The sequence below is a fragment of the Mus pahari genome, chromosome 10 (assembly GCF_900095145.1).
Source record: "Mus pahari chromosome 10, PAHARI_EIJ_v1.1, whole genome shotgun sequence".
Lineage (NCBI taxonomy): Eukaryota > Metazoa > Chordata > Mammalia > Rodentia > Muridae > Mus > Mus pahari.
This window is the reverse complement of record NC_034599.1, coordinates 17,767,136-17,789,887: the sequence shown is the minus strand read 5'-3', so window position 1 is coordinate 17,789,887 and position 22,752 is coordinate 17,767,136. Positions and strand designations below refer to the sequence as shown.

At 46.5% G+C, this 22,752-nt stretch overlaps 2 protein-coding genes across 4 annotated transcripts in view; one reads left to right on the top strand and one right to left on the bottom strand.

Moving 5' to 3' along the window:
- The window catches only part of Rp9 (RP9 pre-mRNA splicing factor), a 61,330-nt gene that overhangs the window by 15,303 nt on the left and 23,275 nt on the right, over positions 1-22,752 (top strand). The window contains exons 4-6 of one of the 2 annotated variants that reach the window (XM_021206861.1): positions 2,679-2,770; positions 6,625-6,686; positions 7,497-8,051. In XM_021206861.1, the coding sequence (XP_021062520.1) occupies positions 2,679-2,770; positions 6,625-6,686; positions 7,497-7,695 (353 nt within the window). In that variant the 3' untranslated portion in view covers positions 7,696-8,051. Of the gene's footprint in view, positions 1-2,678; positions 2,771-6,624; positions 6,687-7,496; positions 8,052-22,752 lie in introns of those variants that run through there. The other variant, XM_021206862.2, reaches the window with a different exon arrangement.
- The window catches only part of Kiaa0895 (KIAA0895 ortholog), a 33,688-nt gene continuing 22,810 nt past the window's right edge, over positions 11,875-22,752 (bottom strand). For both annotated transcript variants that reach the window (XM_029543552.1, XM_021206860.2), the window contains exons 5-7: positions 20,983-21,288; positions 16,718-16,815; positions 11,875-12,479 (exon numbers count right to left, since the gene is read on the bottom strand). In XM_029543552.1, the coding sequence (XP_029399412.1) occupies positions 12,321-12,479; positions 16,718-16,815; positions 20,983-21,288 (563 nt within the window). In that variant the 3' untranslated portion in view covers positions 11,875-12,320. The remainder of the gene's footprint in view (positions 12,480-16,717; positions 16,816-20,982; positions 21,289-22,752) is intronic.

The following is a 22,752-nucleotide window of genomic DNA, read 5'->3' as shown; positions in this document are numbered from 1 at the left end:
ACTCTGTAGACCAGGCTGTCCTGGAACTCAGAAATCCGCCTGCCTCTGCCTCCCGGAGGTATAGTTTCTAAAGACAAGATATTTTTGTATTTTTTTTCCTCACAATTATTTCTACCCACTTTGTAGGAATTTTCAGGTCCTACAAAGCAGTCCAGAAAAGGAAAGAGACACAAATACACAAACCTGCATACTCTCGCTGGTGTTAAGAAAAGTGGTTCTGAGCCTGGAGAGATGGCTCAGATGCTAAGAGCTCTGGCTGTTTGTCTTGCTCACTTTTCTGTTGCCATGACAGAATGCCATGATGGGGTGCATGGCCACAGGCAGTGGGTGTGGCGAGGGGGTGAGAGCTTTGAGCTCACACCCCAACCATAAGCAGGAGGCTGAGAACCAGTTGAGAGTGGTGTGGGCTTTTGAAACCTCCTAGTGCAACCCCAGAGACACCTTCAAGGAGGCCTAATCCTTCCCAAATAGTTCCACCAACTGGGGACCAAGTTTTCAATGGCTGAGTCTCTGGGCCCATTCTCATTCAAACCAACACATTCCTCTTGAGAGGACTGGGATTCCAGTCTCTGCATCTACATGGCAGCTTAACATCCATCCACAATTACAGTATAATTGTAGGAATCCAGTGATCTCTTCTGGCCTCCCAAGGCACCAGGCATGAATGTGGAATATAGACAGACAGACAGACATGTAGTCAAAACACCTATACAAACAAAATAATAGCATAAAATATTGAAACATATAGAAAATAAAAATGTTCCCTTAGCACATGCTTTCTGTAGTTGCTGGCGTGGACCGGCTCAGGTTATCTTCCCAGCAGCCTCTTATTTCCTCACCTCCTTGGTCAACACCTAAATACAGCTGTCACTTGGCTCTCTGTCCCCAGGCAGCCCTGACTTGTCTCCATTTGGATGGCATGAAAAGATGTGGGGGTAACTGGGACCCCATCCTTGCTGTGTCCCACAGCTCGGGCTGCCGCACCACATGGCAAGCCCATAGTCACTACTTTGAGTCGTATGCTTGATTCTGTTTATATGAAACTTGAAGGCTGGTGAGATGGCTCAGTGGGTAAGAGCACTGGCTGCTCTTCCAAAGATCCTGAGTTCAAATCCCAGCAACCACATGGTGACTCACAACCATCCGCAATGAGATCTGACACTCGTTTCTGTTGTGTCTGAAGACAGTTACAGTGTACTTACATATAACAATAAATAAAATCTTTTTAAAAAGAGAGAAAAAAAAGAAACTTGAAACATGTTTATATGTGTTTATCAGGTCCTCAGGGCCTTCTGTACTTCTCATTATAAATCTCATTAGCCAGGTATAGTGATGCACACCTTTAATGCCAGCACTTGGTAGGCAGAGGCATGCAGCTCTCTGTGAGCTCTAGAGATCTAAATAGTTCCAGGACAGGCAGAGCTACAAAAAAAAAAAAAAAAACAACAACAACAATTAAAATCATCTTTAAATGGACTGGAGAGATGGCTCAGAGGTTAAGAGCACCAACTGCTCTCCCGAAGGTCTTGAGTTCAAATCCCAGCAACCACATGGTGGCTCACAACCATCTGTAACAAAATCTGACTCCCTCTTCTGGAGTGTCTGAAGACAGCTACAGTGTACTTACATATAATAAATAAATAAATCTTTGAAAAAAAGTCTTTAAACACAGTTTCCCTATTTATCAGGTTATGATGTAGTTCTAATGGCACTAACATTTTAAGAGAATGTTTTCCTTAAACATGAGGCTCAAGCTGGAGAAGCAGCTCACAGTGAGACGTGCACAGAGCTCTTGGAGAGGAGCGCTGCTCAGCGGCTCCAGTTCCAGGGCCCCCACACCATCATCTGGCCTCTTTGGGCAGTGCACTCATGTGTACAAACACATTCTCAGATACATATATGCATATTTTTTAAAACAAGGTCAGGTTAGTTATGGTGCAAGCCTCTAATCCAAGCACTCCAAGTGAAAGGCAGGCTATCGCTATGAATTTTAAGGCTAGCCCTTAAATGGAACAAAAGTATGCCCTTTATTTAAGTCCTAGGGCTTCAGAGGCAAGTGTCACTTGAGTCTAGAAATTTGAGCTGTACCTGGGGCAGGTGTATGTGTGTGGCACTTCGTACCTGGTTTACTCAACCCAAGAAGATACTATTGTTGAGCAGTTGAGCTGCTCTTTCTCACTAACCTAAACACCTAGCCCTCAGAATCAGAGCCATTTCACAAATAAAAAGAGCGTTCTACTTTTTAATTCTTTTTATGTGTATGTGTGCTTGTATGAGTTCATGTTCCCCACATGCATGCAGCAGCCCATGGAGGCCAAAGAGAGCATTGGATGCCCTGGGACTGGAGTTGCAGGTGATTGTGGGCCACCGTGTCAGTGCTAGGAACTACCATTGACCCTATTTCTGTAAAATGTAGTGACGTACAGCGTAAATTCACATCTTATGATATGTTCGCAATGCATTGCTTCATAATATTTGGTGATGGAATGTTTACTCCTACCCTGACAAGATTCAAAGGTGTGTAAGGAAGCAGTTAGTTGACCCTCATTCTTTTCTGGGACCTTCATGGTTTCATCCATTAATCCTGTGAGTCTAAAGAAAAACTTGAATCTACTGAAACATTATCTCAATGAAGAGAGAACATATAATTTTATGGAATTGTTTTTCTGTGGTTTTAGGTTGGCGTTGCAAACGGTATGGCCATCGAACAGGCGACAAAGAATGCCCTTTCTTTATCAAAGGCAACCAGAAGTTAGAACAGTTCCGAGTTGTAAGTAAAACCCCACTCCGTCACTGTTTACAGTTGGCACAGATGGTAAATGCTAGCTGGGGAGTCTGTAGTGAGCTGCTCAGTAAGTGCTTTCCCCAGAAGCCTCCCAACCAGCCTCTCAGATGTCAGTACACCTGTATGCACTGTGTGACAGATAACAAGCAGCTAATGGGGGTGGAGGTGTGGCTCCTTTGATAGAGTGCTTGTCTAGTATGCACACAGCCCTTGGTTCCAGCCCAGCACCGTGTTAAGTAAGCCTGGTGATGCGTGCTCTTGTCTCACACTGAGAAAAGAGCTTTCAGAGGCTGGAGGTGGCTGTGTGCAGCTCAGTACCAGGTGCTTGCCAGCACATACAGACCCCGCGTGAGCTCAGGCCACAGCACTGCAGAAGGAAAAGCAGAGGCAGATATCCTCAGCCTTAGGAACAGGGTTCATTTTCTTTGTCTCAAAGCCAGCACCGTGGGCTCAGTCCCTTCTTTGTAATTTGCTATATATAGCTTCACTTTTTATTACTCAGGTGAGGGATTTGTCCCAGGTCCATGTAAACATAGATGTGTCTTTTGAGCTGGAAGTGTGTATTTGCTAAGATGACACAGGACAGCTCTACCGTCTCCTCACGTCACCTCTCAGAGGTGTGCATTCACATCCAGTGACTAATTCTGCTAAGTAAGGCAGGATCTGTGTGAGGTTGTTGGTGTATCTAAAATGGGGCCTACCAGGCCAGTGTGGTGACTCGTGTCTGCAGTCCAGTACTCAGAAGTGTCAGGAAGACCCTGCATGAGGCAAGCTGGGAGCCCATAGCAACAGCCTGTCTCACAAAAACAACATCAAACACATTCTCCAGGGACGAGGCAGAGGTCTTGGTGGATAATAGCCGTTGCCAGGCAAGCACAGCACTGGAGTGTGAATGAATCCCTGTCATGCATGTGAATGCTAGGTGGGCATGGCAGCCTGCTAGTACGCAGAGCGTAGGATCGGATCCCTGCAGAAGCTGACTGGCCGGAATAGCTGCCTTGGGGGCTCTGACTTCAGTTGAGATGCCTTGCCTCATGGAATAGGATGGAGAGCTCCGGAAAGAGTCCTCAGGTCAGTCTTGTGTGTGAAACCTGAGCACTGTGATGCCACCACACACCTTCAGTCCTGTCAGTCACTCATCTCTGAGCGTGAGGCCAGATTGATGTCCATAGCACGTTCCAGGCCAGCCAGGGCTACACAGTAACACTCTGTTGCACATATCTTATGGCTCAAACTCTATTATAAATACACCAAAAGTTAACAGTAATTATGCCTGGTTAACAAACAGATTTTTTAGGTTTAGTTTTACATATTTATTTCCAGCACTGTGGTTGAGCCAAGGGCTTATTTGTCGCTGTGATGATCCCTGAGGAAACAGCTTCTAAGAAGAGACTTACCCTGCCTCAGTCTCAGTCCAAAGCTGACTCCAGTCCTCTTACAGACATGACCGCGGACTCGGGATCCTTCTTTCGTAGCCTCCCAAGTGCTGAGGCTCTAAACTCCATCACAGCCACCTGATCTGAAGCTTTTGACCTGGGGTGAGGCAGACAGACCATCATGGTGGAGAGGCCGGGTGGAGCAGAGCTCCTCTAACGCCCTGACAGCTTGTTAGCCGTCAGGTCTGAGCTTGCCTCCCAGAGCAGCCCACGGGTACAGAAGATTTGCAGACTCCTCTGGGGTGACAAGTGTCTGCTGCTCCTTTTCACCTAAGACAGTCTTAAGTGATTGCATGCCTGTAGTCCTTAGAAAGCTCAGGCTGGGCTTCAGCTGGCTATGTGGCCAAGGACGACCTCAGGCTGCTGGCTCTCCTACCTCTCTGCTTACAACCCTTCAGCTCCACCCTTGCTCTGCCACTTGCTTTGTTTTGGATACAGGGTCAGGTTGTGTGACTGAGGATGATCCTGAAGTTTTGAAATTTTGATCCTCCTGCCTCACCCCCAGCGTACTTGGATTACAGATGTGTGCCACTGTAGCTGGTTTCTACAATGCTGGGGAGCAAATCCAGGGCTCTGTGCAACCTAGACAAGCACTGTGCGCCTCAGCCTGTGTTTCTAAGCACTTAGATCTATCCATAGTAGTGCCACCGCCTGTGGTCGGTTCTGGGACAAGCGTTTCCTGGGATTTTTCTCCTTTTCCTAATTTTTCTTAATATTGGTGTGTATGTGAGCGTGACTTTGCCACACCACTCACATGTGAAGGTGGAACAGCCTGAGAGAGTCAGTTCTCGCCTACCACATGGGTCTTCGGGATCCAGTGCAGGTGATCAGTCTTGTTGGCAAGTACATTAACCACTGAGCCATCTTGCTGGCCCCTATTTCTGTATTCTTAGCATCTTGTTTAAGAGTGAATGTCTGGCTCATGAGTAGAGGCGTTTGCCACCAAGCCTGCTGGCCTGGGTTTGCGCCCCAGAACCCAAATGGTGGAAGGAAAAGGAAACTTCTGAAAGCTGTTCTCTGACTCCTTAAGCACAAAGTTGCAGACAAGCATGTACACATAATGTGTACTGCAGAATAATAATAATGTGACTGCAGAGACCGCTCAGTGGTTAAAGGCACTTGCCCATCTTCCAGTGGACTTGAGTTCCATTCCCAGAACCCATATCAGGCAGCTCACATTTTCTATAACTCCAGTTCCAGAGTACCTTCTTCTGGCCTCCATGGGCACCCCCACACGTATATGACATACATGAACACATGTACTTGAATAAAAACTAAAATGCTGTTTAAAAAACATAAACGCACACACAGATTTGCAAAGAACAAGAATATGTCCTTCAAACCAAAGCAGCAGTACAGATTAGGAAAGAACACACTGTCGAGCTTGATGCAGGAGGGCTGGGCATAGAGCAGCGCCTCTGATCTCAGCAGTCAGGGGCAGAGGAAGGAAGAGCTCTTGAGTTCTAGTCTATCCTGGTCTGCGTGGAGAACTTCATGCCAGCTAGGGCTACATAGTGAGACCCTGCCTCAAACAAAAAACAACAACAAGAAGATGCTCTGGAACTGGAGTTGTAGAAGGTTGTGAGCTGGCATGTAGATGCTGAGAATACAAACTGTCCTGGAAGAAGTATGGAATATTCAATTATTTCCTGTATATTCTAATTGGAGAAGTGTTTTGTACCCTTAGCGTGTTTACAGTAATAAAGTCTGAGTATGGTGGCACACAGCTGTGATCTCAATATTCAGAAGGCTGCAGCAGGATTGCCGTGACTTAGGGACAGCTTGGTCTACAGAGTGAGTTTGAGGGTCATCTGATGACTGTTTCAAAATGTAGTAAGACTCTTATCTCCAAAAGCCCAAATAATTATAGGCCTTTAAAGGGATTAGAATACATTGTAAGACAAGTATGGTGGTTTCTGTTGAGATCCCAGCACTTTGGAGACTGCAGCAGGATCAGCATAGTACGAGGCCAGCCTGGACAGTACTGTAAGGCCTTGTCTCAAGATCAGCTGGATGCAGTGGTGGTCCAGCACTGCAGGGTGCAAGCAGGAGGGTCAAGACTTCAAGGTCATCTGCAGCGCCTTAGCAAGTTCAAAGCTAGCCTGAGCTCTATAGTAAGATCGTACATGGTTGGGAGAAGACAGAGGTGCAGGTATATCTGTCATCAAGCTACCGGAAGCTAACTGTATTCTCAGCACTCAGGGGGCTAAGGGAAGATTAAAACTTCAAGGCCAGTCTGAGCTCCGTTGCCAGTTTGAAGCCAGTCCAGGATAAAAAAGAGTCTCAGATGTAACAACAACAAAATCTACATCAAATATTAGTTTCTGTGCGTAGAGGTTTAATTTTTACCTAATAAACAGTACATGGTAACTAACCAAACTGTAACCCTCTGTAACCCTTAAGGCACATGAAGATCCCATGTATGACATCATTCGAGAGAATAAAAGACATGAAAAGGATGTAAGGTAAGGCTGCTCATCGCTACCAATGTCCTCTTGAAGTCTGAAATCATGCAGTGTTATAAACAACACTGGGAGAGCGAAATTAATCACTGAACAGAGATGTCAGGTAGCAAGCAGGCCAGCTTCTATAGATCCCTAAATATGCAGTGGGCATGCCTTGACTTGTGGACAATCACATTGTGGGGTGTGTGTGTGTGTGTGTGTGTGTGTGTGTGTGTGTATTGTATGTGTGTGTGTGGCTACAGTGTCTCAGCATGTAGGCCAAGCTGGCCTCAGTCTCCGGAGTGCTGAGATGACTCATATGCCACCACACTCTGTGTGACTGACTCTCTGGGACTCAGCCTGCCGTCAGTGTCACCGAAAGTCGGAGTTTTCGTTATTTTCATTTTTAGACAAGATTAAGGAAGGGGCTGTGGTTCAGTTGGTAGCTTGTCTGAAGCCCTGCGTTGCATTTACAGCACAGCATATTACAGATATTAGGATGCACACCTATAGCACCATCACTTAGGAGGTGAAGGCTGGAGGGTCAGAAGTCAAGGTCACGATTGACTGGGTATGAGTTGAGGCTAGCCTGGAATAATGAAACCAGGAAGGTGTGTTTCCTAATAAGCTGTGTTACAGAGAAGCCGCGTTCCTGTCAACAGTGGGGATGGCTCAGTAGGTGTGCGTTTGCTAGGAGCCATGAGGGCCTGAGGAACAAGCACAGATATTCAGGACAATGAAAAGGAAAAAGGATGTCTTAGCAAGGCAGTTACTCCTGATCTACTACTCACTGCTGCTTGAGTGAAGGGCTGTTGTGGTGGCTCTGTCTAGGATCCAGCAGTTAAAGCAGTTACTGGAGGACTCCACTTCAGATGAAGACGAGAGCAGCTCCAGCACCTCGGGAGACAGAGAGAAGCGCAAGAAAAGGAAGAAGAAAGAAAAGCACAAGAAACGCAAGAAGGAGAAGAAAAAGAAGAAGAAACGGAAGCACAAGGCTTCCAAGTCGAGTGAGAGCTCTGACTCAGAGTGACAGCTGATGGTAGCACCCTCAGCACCACCCACAGGCCCAAGGACAGAGCCGCCGAGAGCAAGAGACTGGACATCTAGCACAGCCATGGGCCCTCACTGCCTCCTGGTGCCAAGTGACCACCGCAGAGCAGGTAGACTCCCACGGCACCTGTGTCCTCTCCCCCCAGTGGTCACCGTGTCTGTGATTGCTTCAGTGGGCTGCTGCAGTGGGAGGTGATGGGAGAACCCTGAAGAGGCAGGCGCTCTAGGGCACTGCCACGGCGTTTGCCCTCCATGGTGTGGTAACTCATTTTCCATGAACTTAAGGCTTCACCCTTCTCTGTGGTTTGGGATAATAAAAGTCCATGTTTTATTTTTTAAATGTAGTCATTATTAATACAAACAAGTCTAAACACTACATACTTCTTTTTGTTACCCTAATTCCAGTTGGCTTACCTGTTTGCATTGAAGTTTTTCAGAAATATCTTGTGTAGACCTAAGTCTACATGCCTCCAATCCCAGCCCTGGAAGAGACTGATACAGAAAGATGGCCGAGTTCACGGCCGGCCCAGGCTAAGTAGCAAGACCTTTATTTTTAAAGAAAAGATCTCATATGCCGCCAACATGATATATAGGATGTTTTGTTTCATTTTGAGGCTGGGTCTGAACATATAGTTCTATCTGGCCCAAGGCTGGCTATGTAGACAGGCTGGCTTTAAAGTCATAGACATCTGCCTGCCTCTGCTTCCTAAGTGCTCAGATTAAAAGCATCTGCCACTATACCAGTGCATATAGGGTGTGTGTGTGTGTGTGTGTGTGTGTACACATGCACGTGCGTGTCACTCTTAGGTGTCCTCACTGGCCTCAGCTCAGACTGGCTGGCCAGTGATGCTCAGGATTCTCCTGTCTCCACTTGCCTAGCACTGAATCACAGGTACACACCACCATGCTGGCCGTTTCCCATGACTCCTGATGCTTGCAATACAAGCACTTACAGACTGAACTATATCTCTAGCCCTACAGATGCCCTGACATGCTGACTGTTGTGTTCTTGGCTTTTTAAAATGAACAGTCTGAAAAGGACCCTCGCAGTACCCCGTACTTGCTGCCTTGTAAGTGGCTGGCCAAGAGTCCTATTATCTTCACAGAGGCACTAACTCAGAAAACAGCAGGAAATCCAAGGGAAGCATTAGACTGAGTAGTAGCTGTATCACAGAACACACCCATAAATTCCTTCCTCATGTTGCATAATCACAACCCACCCAAGTGCCCACAGTGAAGACTGGATGTGCCAGAGGTCAGGGAAAATAGAGAAGCTGCTGCTGCTGCTGCTGCTGTTGCTGCTGCTGCTGCTGCTGCTGCTGCTGCTGCTGCTGGTGGTAGTGGTGGTGGTTGTGCCAAAGCTGTCCACATTCTTTGTTGGTTTTGGCTTTTGGTTTTTGAAGACGGTTTCTCTGTGTAGCTCTGGGTGTCCTGGAGCTCACTCTGTAGACCTGGCTGGCCTCAAACTTAGAGAGATCCGCCTGCCTCTGCCTCCCAACTGCTGGGATTGAAGGTGTGCATCACTGTGCATGGCTTGTACTTGTACACACTCTTGAACAAATGAGCCATTCCTCCAGTCCCAGCATAGCAAGTCTTAAAAACATTAAAGACCTGGGGTAGGAGGTACAGAGGGGTCTTTGCTCACAGAGAAGCACTAGGGAGTGTGGAATTATAGCATACAAGATTGTTCCTTCAAGGGAAGGGATGTGTCTTAGTCAGGGTTTCTATTCCTGCACAAACATCATGACCAAGAAGCAGTTGGGAAGGAAAGGGTTTATTCAGCTTACATTTCCACATTGCTGTTCATCACTGAAGAAGTCGGGACTGGAACTCAAGCAGGTTAGGGAGCAGGAGCTGATGCAGAGGCCATGGAGGGATGTTCTTTACTGGCTTNCTTCCCCTGGCTTGCTCAGCCTGCTNTCTTATAGAACCCAAGACTACCAGCCCAGAGATGGCACCACCCACAAGGGGCCCTCCCCCTTGGTCACTAATTGAGAAAATGCCTGGCAGCTGGATCTCATGGAGGCATTTCCCCAACTAAAGCTCCTTTCTCTGTGATAACTCCAGCTGTGTCAAATTGACACAAAGCTAGCCGGTACAGGATGCAGCACCTGTTACCCCCAGAAGCCTGGAGCAGATGTGCTTTCTAGCCTGGTGACCTCGCCATTGGTGCAACTAGAGACTTCCAGCATCGGGCCCTCCCCTAGACTCTCCTAGTATATTTGATTTTCTCAGTCAGTCTGTAGAACCCATCTTTATGGACTACAGTAGTTTTTATACAGTCACATCTTTTTTTTTTTTTTTGGTTTTTGAGACAGGGTTCCTCTGTAGCCCTGGCTGTCCTGGAACTCACTCTGTAGACCAGGCTGGCCTTGAACTCAGAAATCCACCTGCCTCTGCCTCCCAAGTGCTGGGACTAAAGGCGTGCGCCACCACGCCCGGCTATACAGTCACATCTTATCTGTCCTCCAGGCAACTTAGGTACACTTTGTTGTACATGGGACTGAATTATCATCAAACTATACTACATACACTTAAATACCCTAAGATAAACCACAGCTAGACAGTAATCTGTGAGTACAGCAGAATATCAAGAAGAATTTAATGGACTTTTTTTTTTTGTCAGTGGGATATGTATCCTCCAGCCTCTGGTCATCCAGGCAGTGTCAGGCATGGGCCTCAAGTAATGGGTTGGCCACTCCCATAAGTTCTGTGCCAACCATTACCCCAGTACATCTTACAAGCAAGACTTGTAGGTCAAAGATTTTGTGGCTGGATTGGTGTCTCAGTCTTCCCCTAGAAGTCTTGCCTAGTTACAGAAGATGGCCAGTTCAGGCTCTATATCCTCCATTGTTGGGGATTTGATTTGTGCTTACATGGGGAATCACACGACAGCTGTGGGTCCCTGCCAACAGTTGGTTTATTTGACTGGTCAATAAAGAGCTAGTGGCCAGTGGCTGGACAGGGGGACAGAGGCAGGACTTTGAGGATTCCTGGAGAGGAAACATAAGATAGGAAAGAGAACTGCCATGGCAGAAGGAAGGAAGATGATTCACACATGAGAGCTATGGAAGACAGAGACCCAACCACGTAAGAATCAGGGAAGAGCTGACCCCCATTGGGTCTGGCGTAGCAGGGATAAAGTATAGATTTTAGAAAGTAATAATTCAAGAATTCCAGAGGGGAGAGTGTGTTAGCCACGTGGAGGTTCACCATGGCCAGGTTTATTCTAGGTCACCCTGTCTGTCCTCTCCTCATGACATATACCAAACAAGGGGAGAGGCCTAGCTCTCCCCAGATACTTGACTTGAGTAGGTAAATCCTCCAGGGATGCCGGGCGTGGTGGTGCACGCCTTTAATCCCAGCACTTGAGAGGCAGAGGCAGGCAGATTTCTGAGTTCGAGGCCAGCCTGGTCTACAGAGTGAGTTCCAGGACAGCCAGGGCTACACAGAGAAACCCTGTCTCAAAAACAAAAAACAACAACAACAACAAAAATCCTCCAGGGACTTAGTACTTGGTAAAAGATGGAAGGCAGCAACTCATACTTAGGACTCCACCTCCCCCAACACACACACACACACACACACACACACACACACACACACACTGCTGCAGGGAACTGCCACTCTACTACAGGCCCAGGGAAAGGTCTTAAAACTTGACTAAAAATTGAAAGGGGCAACCATGTTTCCACAATGTTAAGAGTTTCATTCAGAGGTCACTAGACAAGCCCTGTGCTGGGGGTAGCCCTCCAAGCAGGCCTCTTCAGTGGACTCAATAAACAGGAAGGAGAGAGAAACACAGACACTGAAGCTTGGGGTATAGATCAGTGACAGAGTATACCCATGTCTGATCCTCAGTACCACGCACAGACACACACAGACACACACACCACACATAGACATACACACGCAGACATACCACACAGACACACACAGGCACACATACACAGACATACACAGGCACACATACATAGACATACACACGCAAACAATACACACACACACATACACACACAGAGAGACACATACTGACACAGACACATACAAAGATACACGCAGACATACACAAAGACACATACTGACACACATACACTTTTCCATAAACTGAGAGGGTAGGATGAAAATGTATAAAATAAGAACCGAACAAAACGTTTTGAATCGCCTTTTAATATTACTTAACATAAGAAAAATAAGAGCTTAGATATTGCTAGCCTTCTCTGGTGTTACAAAATGGCTATTTCAAAGAACAACTCTCCCTGTTTAGCAGAGGAAACAGAACCTTGGGGTTTATACAGCAGAGTGTAAGACTGGCCACCTCCAATCCAGAGCTGGCCTTGGTGCCCAAGTTCACAGCTCATCGTGGTGTCACCAGCAGCGGAGTCTTCATTTGTCTCTGGAGAGATCTGAATGAAAAGACAAGTGACTTCCACCCGCAGTCTATAGAAATGTTCTAGGAAAATAGTTTCAGGTCGACATGGAACCTAGAATTTCAGCTGGATCCTGAGAGCTGGTCTTCAGCAAGCGGGGTCAGCCGAGCTCCTCTAGTTCTGCAGGTACTGGGTGCTCTAGCTGCTAACAGCCATGAAGAGCCGGCTCTGCTGCTTAGATGAGGTTTTTCAGCTCAGCATCTGTCAGCTCATTCACCTCCATGATCTTCTCTAAGTGCTCCATGTACCGGCTGTGATCATGAAGGAAATGTGGGACTCGCATGTTTTCAGTAACTGCCAATTCTTTTAAGCGATCCACATCTTCATAAGATACCTGGGGGGGGAAAAAAAGGGAATTGTTTTTGCAACTACAAGTGACATTTAGAGGGGACTAAGGACATTAAATGAAAATGTATGGATATAAGACCAGGTATGGTGGTTCACATCTTTAATCCCAGCACGTGGGAACTTGGAGGCAGAGAAAGGTAGGTATCTGTGAGTTTGGGGCCAACCTGGACTACACAGTGAGACCCTGAATCAAAACCAAAGCCAAAATGTGGTCTGCAGAGATACAGAACCACGGTTGGTTACTTTCCTTTGCTACATTAAATGAAATGTTATGTTTATGGCCTCTCATAACTGAGCATAAAAAAGAAAGTCAGCATGTGACTTCACACCCTGTCTTAGAACTAAATCCATCTGTGTGAGCGCTAGGCAGTGAGCTACCGTGTTTGCAGCAGCCCTTGACCTTTCTGGTGCTACTGAGAATCCAACTTTGGCGAAGCCTGTTAGGCAAGTCCTCTACCACTAAGCTCCATACTCAGGTAGGAGAGGCTTCAAACTCTAACAAACCCTTGATTAAATCTAAATAAAAGCTAGTGGGATCCAATCTGAAGAAGGACCACTCCTACATGCTGGCTTCCTGATTCTGTTTATTAAGCTGGCAGACATAATTTGTTAGACTCTCGCTTTAATGTTGAATTTTTCTAAGCACTTAAAAAACATGGTAAACTCTCCCTGCTGGCCAGAGGTGCTCTGCTGGGGAGGAACTGTCCCCACGCCTCACTCGGTTCGGCTCAGCGACTCGTCCACTGTGGCAGCACGGACAAGCCTTACGGATGGCCAACTCCTTTCCTGTCAGGATCGAGGCTCTCTCCATAGGAGAGTGTTGTAAAGGAACTGTAAAGCTGGCCTGAAGCCTGTGGTTGTGGAGGTCATAGTCCTAGCTGGGAAGCTACTGGTACTGCTTGGTAAAGGAAGCAGAGTTACTACCAGATCACCTTCTAAATAACCATGGTCTTGGGCTGGCGAGATGGCTCAGTGGGTAAGAGCACTGATTGCTCTTCCAAAGGTCCTGAGTTCAAATCCCAGCAACCACATGGTGGCTCACAACCACCCGTAATGAGATCTGATGCCCTCTTCAGGTGCGTCTGAAACCAGCTACAGTGTGCTTATGTATAATAATAAATAAATCTCTGGGCCGGAGCGAGTGGGGCCAACCAGAGCGAACAGAGGTCAATTCAATTTCCAACAATTACATGAAGGCTCACAACCATCTGTACAGCTGTACTCACATACATAAAATAAATAAATCTTTTTTAAAAAGGTAATAACCATGGTCTTGCCTCTCAGCTGAGGCCAGAGCAGATTCCTTCTGCAGTGGGCAGCAGTTAATACAGACTCATAACTGGTCAAGTGTCAGGAAGTAAGTGGCATTTGAATAAACAGCCATAAATGGGCCACCTATGTCCCTGTCCCAGACTCAGGGAAGATGGAAGAAGGGTCAGGAAGAATGCCATCGCTGGCATGTGGGATGCTGAGTTCTGGGCTGAAGTCACAGCAGCTATGATGACCTCCACATGACCTGAGGCTGAAGGGAGGATCAGGAGCCCCACCTCTACCCCCCAAGTTGGAAGCAGTTAATGACTGATGGCAAAGGAGACATTTTGTTTGGTAGTGCTGCCACCGGTATCTAGAATCACATCACACACATACACTCACACACACACACACACACACACACACACACACAGGACCTTCGGAAGAGCAGTCAGTGCTCTTAACCTCTGAGCCATCTCTCCAGCCCCTGCACTTCCATCTTATTGATTTTTAATGTTTATATTATCAAAGTTACTTATTTGTACCACTAATGTAATAGAAGTAGGTTTTCAGCTTATGACAGACATGATTAAAATATACACGTGTACTTTGTCCTACCTATCACAGCTGGAGGATACTGTGTTGTTTACACATTGCAGGTTGGGCAGCCCTGCTTTAACCAAGTCTAATAGCAACTTAAAAAACATACTGCCTTATTTACTGGGCTGGGTGCCTGGAAGAGACAATGGACAGTCACCAGAAGGACAGCATGCCCAGGCTAAGGGGAACCTGCTCCCTGCAGGGCCAGCATACCAGCCCTAAGGGCAACATTTTAAAAACAACATTGACTCATTTAACATCCTTGTCATATTTTGGTAATTTTTCTCACAATATTTTAAACCTTTTCATCCTTGTTAAACTTTGTTAAGGTAATGTGTGGTCAGTGATCCTTGCTGTTACTACTGTATTGAATTTGTATCACACACTGCTCACATCAGATGTTGACCTTGTGAACTCCTGAGGTGGGGTGTTGCTGCTCCCATTTTATTCCCTCTCTTCAGGCCCCCAGCTTCCCTGATACCACAGTACAGAGCCAATCAATCACCTTACTATGCCCTCTGTAGAGAGTTAATAAAAGACAAGAGTTGAGTAGACACAGTAAAAAGTGCATGCAAAGGTCAGAGAAGCCAAAATGCTCTGTGTCAAGCAGCCAAGCTGGGCATGCAGGGCACGTCTACTCTGAAGGAATGAAACATGCTAGGCCTGGGGACAGAAAGGAAGAGAGAGTCACACAGCCTCACTGCTGGCAGGGAAATGGTGTAGTGGGTTGGCTAGACCCAACAATTCCTTAAGCAAAGTCTCATGCAGAGCAAGGCCCTACACTCTGTAACTCTGCACTGCTGAGGAAGCTGAGGGAGCTGCAGAAGCCCAGGGCCTAGGGGGGAGCCCTGGCCAGAACACAGTGCAGGTGAGGCGGCGAGGGCCACAGCACAGCTCTGTGGAATTCAAGGCCAGCCAGGTCTATACAGTGAGTCCTGGGCTAACAGGGCTACATAGTGAGACCACGTCTCAAAAACAAACACAACCAGAGCAGGACCGACAGGCAGCCTCTCTTGTTAGGGGTGAATGTAGCTGGTGACTTTTGAGTGGAGCCAATGCTTATTAACTGTTCCCAATTCCTAGCGCCCCTGAGAATGATGCTAAAATCTCTTCCACTTGTGCTCAGTAAGTGGAGTGGCAGGGCCCAGATGACAGTCTGTCCGTTTATAACAGGGCTTGTGAAATATATACAGATTTTTAACTTTTTCAGAATGTGCTTAAGTGTGTGCCTGTGCGTATGTACATGCCTGCTGCCTTTAGAGATCCGAAGAGGGTTTGGAATCCCCTGAAACTGAAGTTCTAAGTGGTTATGAGAGGCCATATGGGTGCTGGGAATCAAGCCCTGATCCTCTGCCAAAGCTGCAAGTACTCTTAACCACCAACTCATCCCTCCAGTCCCCCAAAGGCATTATTAAAGAGATTGTGTGTGTGTGTGTGTGTGTGTGTGTGTGTGTGTGTGTGTGTGTGTGTGTATGCGCTCGCAAGCGAGTGCGGGCCTGAGGCCAGAAGTAGGAGGTCTGTGTGGCTATGAGCTATATACCACATGGGGTGCTGAGAACCGAGCTCGGGTCCTTTGCAAGAACAGCAAATGTTCTTATAGCACTGAGTCTTCTCCCCAGGTCCCTAGGTTCTGGAATCCTTGGAGTCCACTGTTGAGACTTGTTGCTTAGGATTCCTTGCAAATGTCAGCATTTACTAACCAAGGACCTGGTCACTGGAGACCCTGATGGCCACACGCAACAAGATTTGTACTGCATTTTAACTTTATACTGAATTAATAACTCTTTTTGGAAATGATATGATCACGTTAGAGTATATACCCTTGTTCACAGGAGACCTCAAAAAGGCCATGTGTCATATTTATAGCTTCCTTTCAAATACTCTTAGAAAAACATTTTAAAGAAAGGTATTGTGGTGCATGCCCATAATTGCAGCACCTGGAAACACTGTCTAAAAAAAAAAACAAAAACAAAACAAGTTTAAGGTCACCTTCAGCTAGTTGGAGGCCATCCTGGGCTTCATGAGATCCTGGCTCAAAACCAAGCAAACCCAAAAGCAACCCCAAAACTGATGTTTTTTAGAAAAAGATGCACATAAAGAACATAAAAAAAAAAGAAAGAGAGAGGAAGAGGAAGAGGAAGGGAGAGGAAGGGAGGGAGAGAGGGAGGGAGGGAGGGAGGGAGGGAGGGAGGAAGGAAGGAAGGATTTCCCAAATGGTCTATTCCTGGGTCTCTTACTGATCACAGAGAACATTTCCTTCGGTTTTCACAAAAAGAAACTTGTTCCAACAGCAACAAAGTAACACGGCTTGGCCTTGAGCTGCTTTCCTAGTACACTTGGGAGGGGCGGGCATCTGGCCCACTGTTCACGCACCTTGCCCAGGGCCGTCAGCAGATGGAAGTCTATGGACTCTCTGAATCGAAGGATTTGAAGGATTCCATCCAAGTATACCTGGTCTTTACTGAAACACCCTGGAAGAACCAGAACAACATTTACTTTCTTTCTCTTCAGACGGAGATTTGAAAATAGCCTTTCCAGCCCTGGTGTTTACTGTCTAATGTTTTAGAGATACAAAATCTGTATTTAAAACAATTCTAGTATTTATTATTTGAGACTGGGCCTCACTCGCTGTGTAGCTTTAGTTGTCCCGGCACTCACTGGGTAGTCTAAGCTAGCTTTGAACTCAGAGATCCACCTCCCTTGCTTCATGCTGGGGTCAAACCACGGGCCACCATGCCTGGCCTGTGCATACTTTGATACAGTTATCTTCACAACTTAAAATGAAGGCCCTCAGAAAGTAACAGGGTAGGAGTCCAGTACTTTGCCTGAAGAACTCCCTTTAACTGCTGTTTCTTAACTAAAACGACATCTTCCCCCAAGTTAAAGACTGGTACTTAAAGTCCACGACATAAAACCATCACCCCACGCACACCAAGGTGAGCAGGAGGGTAAATCCTTGGTGTGAGAGCACTGGGTGAGAGGGAGGTCTTAACAAGGGCATTATGGCAATATGGTTTTTTTTTTAAAGATTTATTTATTTATTATATGTAAGTACACTGTAGCTGTCCTCAGACACTCCAGAAGAGGGTGTCAGATCTTGTTACAGATGGTTGTGAGTCACCATGTGGTTGCTGGGATTTGAACTCCGGACCTTCGGAAGAGCAGTCGGGTGCTCTTACCCACTGAGCCATCTCACCAGCCCCAATACGGGGTTTTGAATGTCCTATTCTCCTTAGTGTGCACTGAACAATAGCCCTGTCCTAACTCCTTTATAAGGAATGATTATGACTCTGAACACGATGGCACATACCTGTGATCCCAGGTATTTGGGAGGCTGAGGCAAAAGGATCTTGAGATGGAGATTATCCTGGGTGAAATAATATGATATTGTTTTGGTTGATTTTGTTTGTTTTTTTGTTTTGTTTCGGTTTTGTTCTGTTTTTTTTTAAGATTTATTATGTACACAGTGTTCTGCCTGCATGTATGCCTGCAGGCCCAAAGAGGGCACCAGATATCCTTATAGATGGTTATGTGCCGCCAAGTGGTTGCTGGGAATTGAATTCAGGAAGAAGAGCCAGCGCTCTTGACCTCTGGGCCGTTTCTCCAGCCTCAGATTGGAGGTCTCTCTGTGTTAGGTTTCAGGCTCAGGAAATATCTCGAGTCTGTAAATTGTTTACCTCTCAAGCATGAAGACCTGAGTTCAACTCACATCTATTTCCCATCTCAGCCTCCTGGAGAGTGGTACTGCAGGCACGTGTACTACTACTACCAAGGTGTAGTACCAAAAGTACTGGGAGCTGATCTCTCGTCAAATTCCGCGCACACAATGCACATGTGCTAGCACAGAGCTGTCTCCCTTTCCATGGTCATACAACCTTGTGACCAAAGAACGTCAGACAGAAGGCTGGACATTAAGAACATTTGCCAAGTTTTGTATCTCAAGCATGGGTGGGTGGATGGCATCAAAGACAATGTAAAAAGAAACTGGAAAGACATTCCACAGAATGGTAGAGATATTTGGAAATTATACATCTGACAAGAGAGTTTTATCTACATGAAGACCTCCTGTGATTCAATTTTTTTAAAAAGGCAAATAATCCAATTAAAATGGGGGGGAAACGGGGCTGGAGAAATGGCTCAGCGGTTAAGAGCACTGACTGCTCTTCTAGAGGTTCTGAGTTCAAATCCCAGCAACCACATGGTGACTCACAACCATCTGTAATGAAATCTGACTCCCTCTTCTGGGGTGTCTGAAGACAGCTACAGCGTACTTACATAAAATAAATAAATGATTTTTTTTTAATGGGGAAAAAACAAGCAGATAGTTCTCATAAAGAAACACAATGATCAACTAAGCAAATTGAGAGGTGCCTAACACCACAGCCATCAACCAGTGCACACCAAACTATAAAAACGCACCTTTGCACTGCTACGCTGTTTTGTACTATTGAAAATAATAATTGCTGGCTTAAAAATGAAAATCACAAATGTTGGCAAAGACGTGGAGAGGAGTCCTGAGCACTGGAATGTAGTAGCCAGCGTGGTCACCACCCCCAAAGCTAAGCACTGTCACCATGTCCCTTGCCTGTGCTACCTCTAAGCAGAGTTTGGTGGCTTAGGCTTGCAATGCCAGCAATCAGGAAGCTGAGGCAGGAAGGTTCCTGTGTGCTCCAGGCTAAGCAGCGAAGTGCGACTCAGTTTCAAACTCCCACCAAAACATCCACTTGTGGGTCCAGAGTCAAGTGTAAGAAAACACGCTGCACGTGAGCTCTGACAAACACTCAGCAGCATCGCTTCTGGGAGCCTAACTGCATCTGATGAACCAAGCCAGCAACCGCAAAGGACGAACAACCGCGGCAGCTACAGCAGGGTCTGAAAATGTCCTGCGGGACACGGGTTCTGATGATGGCCATCTCAGCACTCAGGGGCAGAGGCAGGTGGATCTCTGGGAGTTTGAAGCCACGATGGTCTACATGGTTTGTTCCAGGGCTAAACAGTGGGGTAGTTTAGAAAAAAATTGGGAAAAAATCCTAATTGGAAGAAGCCAATTATATAATTTTATTAATATGAAATATTCAAAACAGGTAAATCTATAGAGTCAAAAGGTAAAAACCACTAAAGGTATTTCCTGAAGGCTGGGGGAGTGAAGATACAGGGGAAGAATTTTCGTGGGTGTTTGTTTCTTGAGGGGGGGGGCTGGTAAACAGGATTTCAGAAATTAGTGGTAGTAAATGCATGCCTTGCTAATACTGAAAAAATGATGAGGCTCGCATTTTAAAGGGGTAAACTAACTGGAGGCATATGCTATCTCAAATATCTCAGTGAAACTGTCTCTAAAGTCAGAGAGGGACGGGGCGATGTTCAGTGGTTAACAGTGCTCACCGCTCTTCCAAAAGACCCAGGCGGGGTTTCAGTGCCACATGAGGTAGTTCACACCTGCCTATAACTCAATTTCTAGGGGCTTTGGTGCCCTCTGACCTAAGGGCACCAGGCATACATAAACCCAAAGGCACACACATACACATAAGTAAAGACAAATAAGTAAGTCTTAGAAAATAAAGAAATGGCCATGCTGGGTGATGGTGGCGCACGCCTTTAATCCCAGCACTTGGGAGGCAGAGGCAGGCAGATTTCTGAGTTCGAGGCCAGCCTGGTCTACAAAGTGAGTTCCAGGATAGACAGGGCTACACAGAGAAACCCTGTCTCGAAAAAAACAAAAACAAAACAAAAACAAAAAACATTAGCTACTGCTTAGTCAGCGACTGGTTGATCCAGAACGTTGTGTGTTCATTCTATGTAGTTACAAGAACTTTTACATTTACTTATTCAGAGTGTGTGTTTATCACGGTTTGCAAGTGGAGGGGTCAGAGGACAACTTGCAGGAGTCACCTTTCCCCGTCCACCATGTGAGTCTCAGGGATCAAATTCAGGTTATCAGACATGACAGCAAGCACCTCTGTCCTGCTAAATCTTGCTAGCCCTTCCTGCTGATGGGCCTTAAACTGTATCCTTCTGCCCCAGCCTACTGGGTGCTGGGATTACATAAACTCATTACCTTGACCAGCTCATTCTATTACTCTTTCCAGAGTCTATTGGTCTGAACTGTTTCAAGGCGGTTGGGCAAAAATAATGCTGTGTGTGCTATGGGGCTCCACAGCAAGAGCCTGTGATGACCTCAAGTCACAAACATTTCATTATCAGATTCAGGGATTAAAACATGACCCAAAGCTGGGCGGTGGTAGCGCACACCTTTAATCTCAGCACTCGGGAGGCAGAGGAAGGCAGATTTCTGAGTTCGAGGCCAGCCTGGTCTACAAAGTGAGTTCCAGGACAGCCAGGGCTATACAGATAAACCCTGTCTCGGAAAAAAAACAAACAAACAAACAAACACATGACCCAAGGGCTGGAGAGATGGCTCAGAGGTTAAGGGCTCTGACTGCTCATCCAGAGGTCCTGAGTTCAATTCCCAGCAACCACATGGTGGCTCACAACCATCTGAACCATCTGTAATGGGATCTGATGCCTTCTTCTGGTGTGTCTGAAGGCAGCTAAGGTGTACTCACATACATTAAATAAACAAACAAACAAACAAATAAACATGACCCAAATCCAAAGACCTACCACGGAGGGACACTTACCGGGCTCGGAAGTGTCGGTCCACCCTCTCTTGGCTCTTACACAATAATCCCATCTTGTATTAGGGTCCTTGACAAACTTGCCAATGTCTTTGAAGAGTTCAGAGAAGGACATGTGGCTGGCTTTATACACCGTGTAGTACAGGAGAGCGGCCCTCCACAGAAAGGGGTCTTTTCTGAACAGGACACTGTGAATGCTTGCCAGCCCTTCCTCCGTAGGATTGTTTGGCTTTAGCTCATGCTTTTTTCGGCCAATCCAACTGTTCCACGGTTGCTGGAGGTTGTTAATACCCCGAAAGTAATGTGTGCCTACATGGGAGACAAGGTACAAATGATAAGAAATGACATTCTTTCTTTTTTCTTTTTTCTTTTTTCTTTTTTTCTTTTTTTCTTTTTTTTTTTTTTTAGTTTTTCAAGCCAGGGTTTCTCTGTGTAGCCCTGGCTCACTCTGTAGACCAGGCTGGCCTCGAACTCAGAGATCTGCCTGCCTCTGCCTCCCAAGTGCTAAAGGTGTGCGCCACCATTGCCCGACTAAGAAATGACATTCTTGCTTTGATCCTTTCCCAAAGAAAATTTGCATTTATCTGGAATATTCTTCCTCAGAGTTCCAAGGGCTAAAGCCTTGTCCCCAACTTGGTGCTCCTGGGAGGTGGTAGGACCCTTAAGGTATAAGGCCTGGTGAGGGTGTAGAGAAGGGAGCCATGAGACCCTTTCCTATCCATTGCCTTCTCTGCTTTCTTGACCATGTTCAGTGGCCACATGAGCCCACCATGATATGCAGCCTTACCAGGCTTGAGAGCAGTATCATTGGCCCACAGAGAGCTGAAACCTACAGATCATGAGCAAAAATAAGCATTTATTTTTTTAAGTTCATGTGGGCTCCATGAGATCTTGTCTCAGAAAACTAACAGATAAACAAACAAATCTCCAAGATCCCAAAGCCAAAAATGGAACGGTCTTTTGTGGTTCTTTTCCAGCAAGTGTGCACTCAGGACTAAGGATGATGACACAAAGATCTTATTGACATCTTTCAGTGTTGCCGGTACACCTGGTGAGCTCACCTGGGAGGCATCTCAGACTGGGATTCTAGCCATTTCACCAGCATCAGAGTCCCTGAATGCAAATCCTGGGAACATCACACTGGAGTCAGGCCTTGGAGGCCAAACAAAAGAAGCAGACTCCTTGGAACACAACAGAGGGCTGACAATATTCTCTGTTGTGCCTCTGCTGGTTCTGGCCTACAGTTTTAAGCTCTGTACTAAGTATGGCCTGCTCCTGGTGGGATGAAATCTTTCCTCTGCTTAGAAGGCTCCAATATTATGAGCCCCAGACTCCTATGTTGCCTTTATCCCACAGATGCCCCTCTATCCAAGGGCAAGTCCCTAACTTGAAAGGAAGCCATAGATGCACTTTCATATCTCCAGATCGCTCCACTGGAGAAGCACCCGGGAGGACATAACCAAGGCCCACCCAGGAGGAAGAAACCAGATTCTGTTATCAACCCAAACCGCCTGAAGGCGGTGGTTAAGGATGATGAGAACCGGAGGTAGGAACAAGGCAAAAGTTTAAGGATGGGGGCCTCAGTTTATGTCCCTGACAATAAGCTGAAAATAATCTTGGTCCTGTCCTGACAGAGGCCAGAAATGGCAGAAGTTAGCTCAGGCTCCTTGGCTCAGCCTAAAGTGAACAGCACGATTGGAGGATGCACAGGGGCAGGACTGGGTCACAGACAACAGGGGCAGGACTGGGTCACAGACAACAGGGGCAGGACTG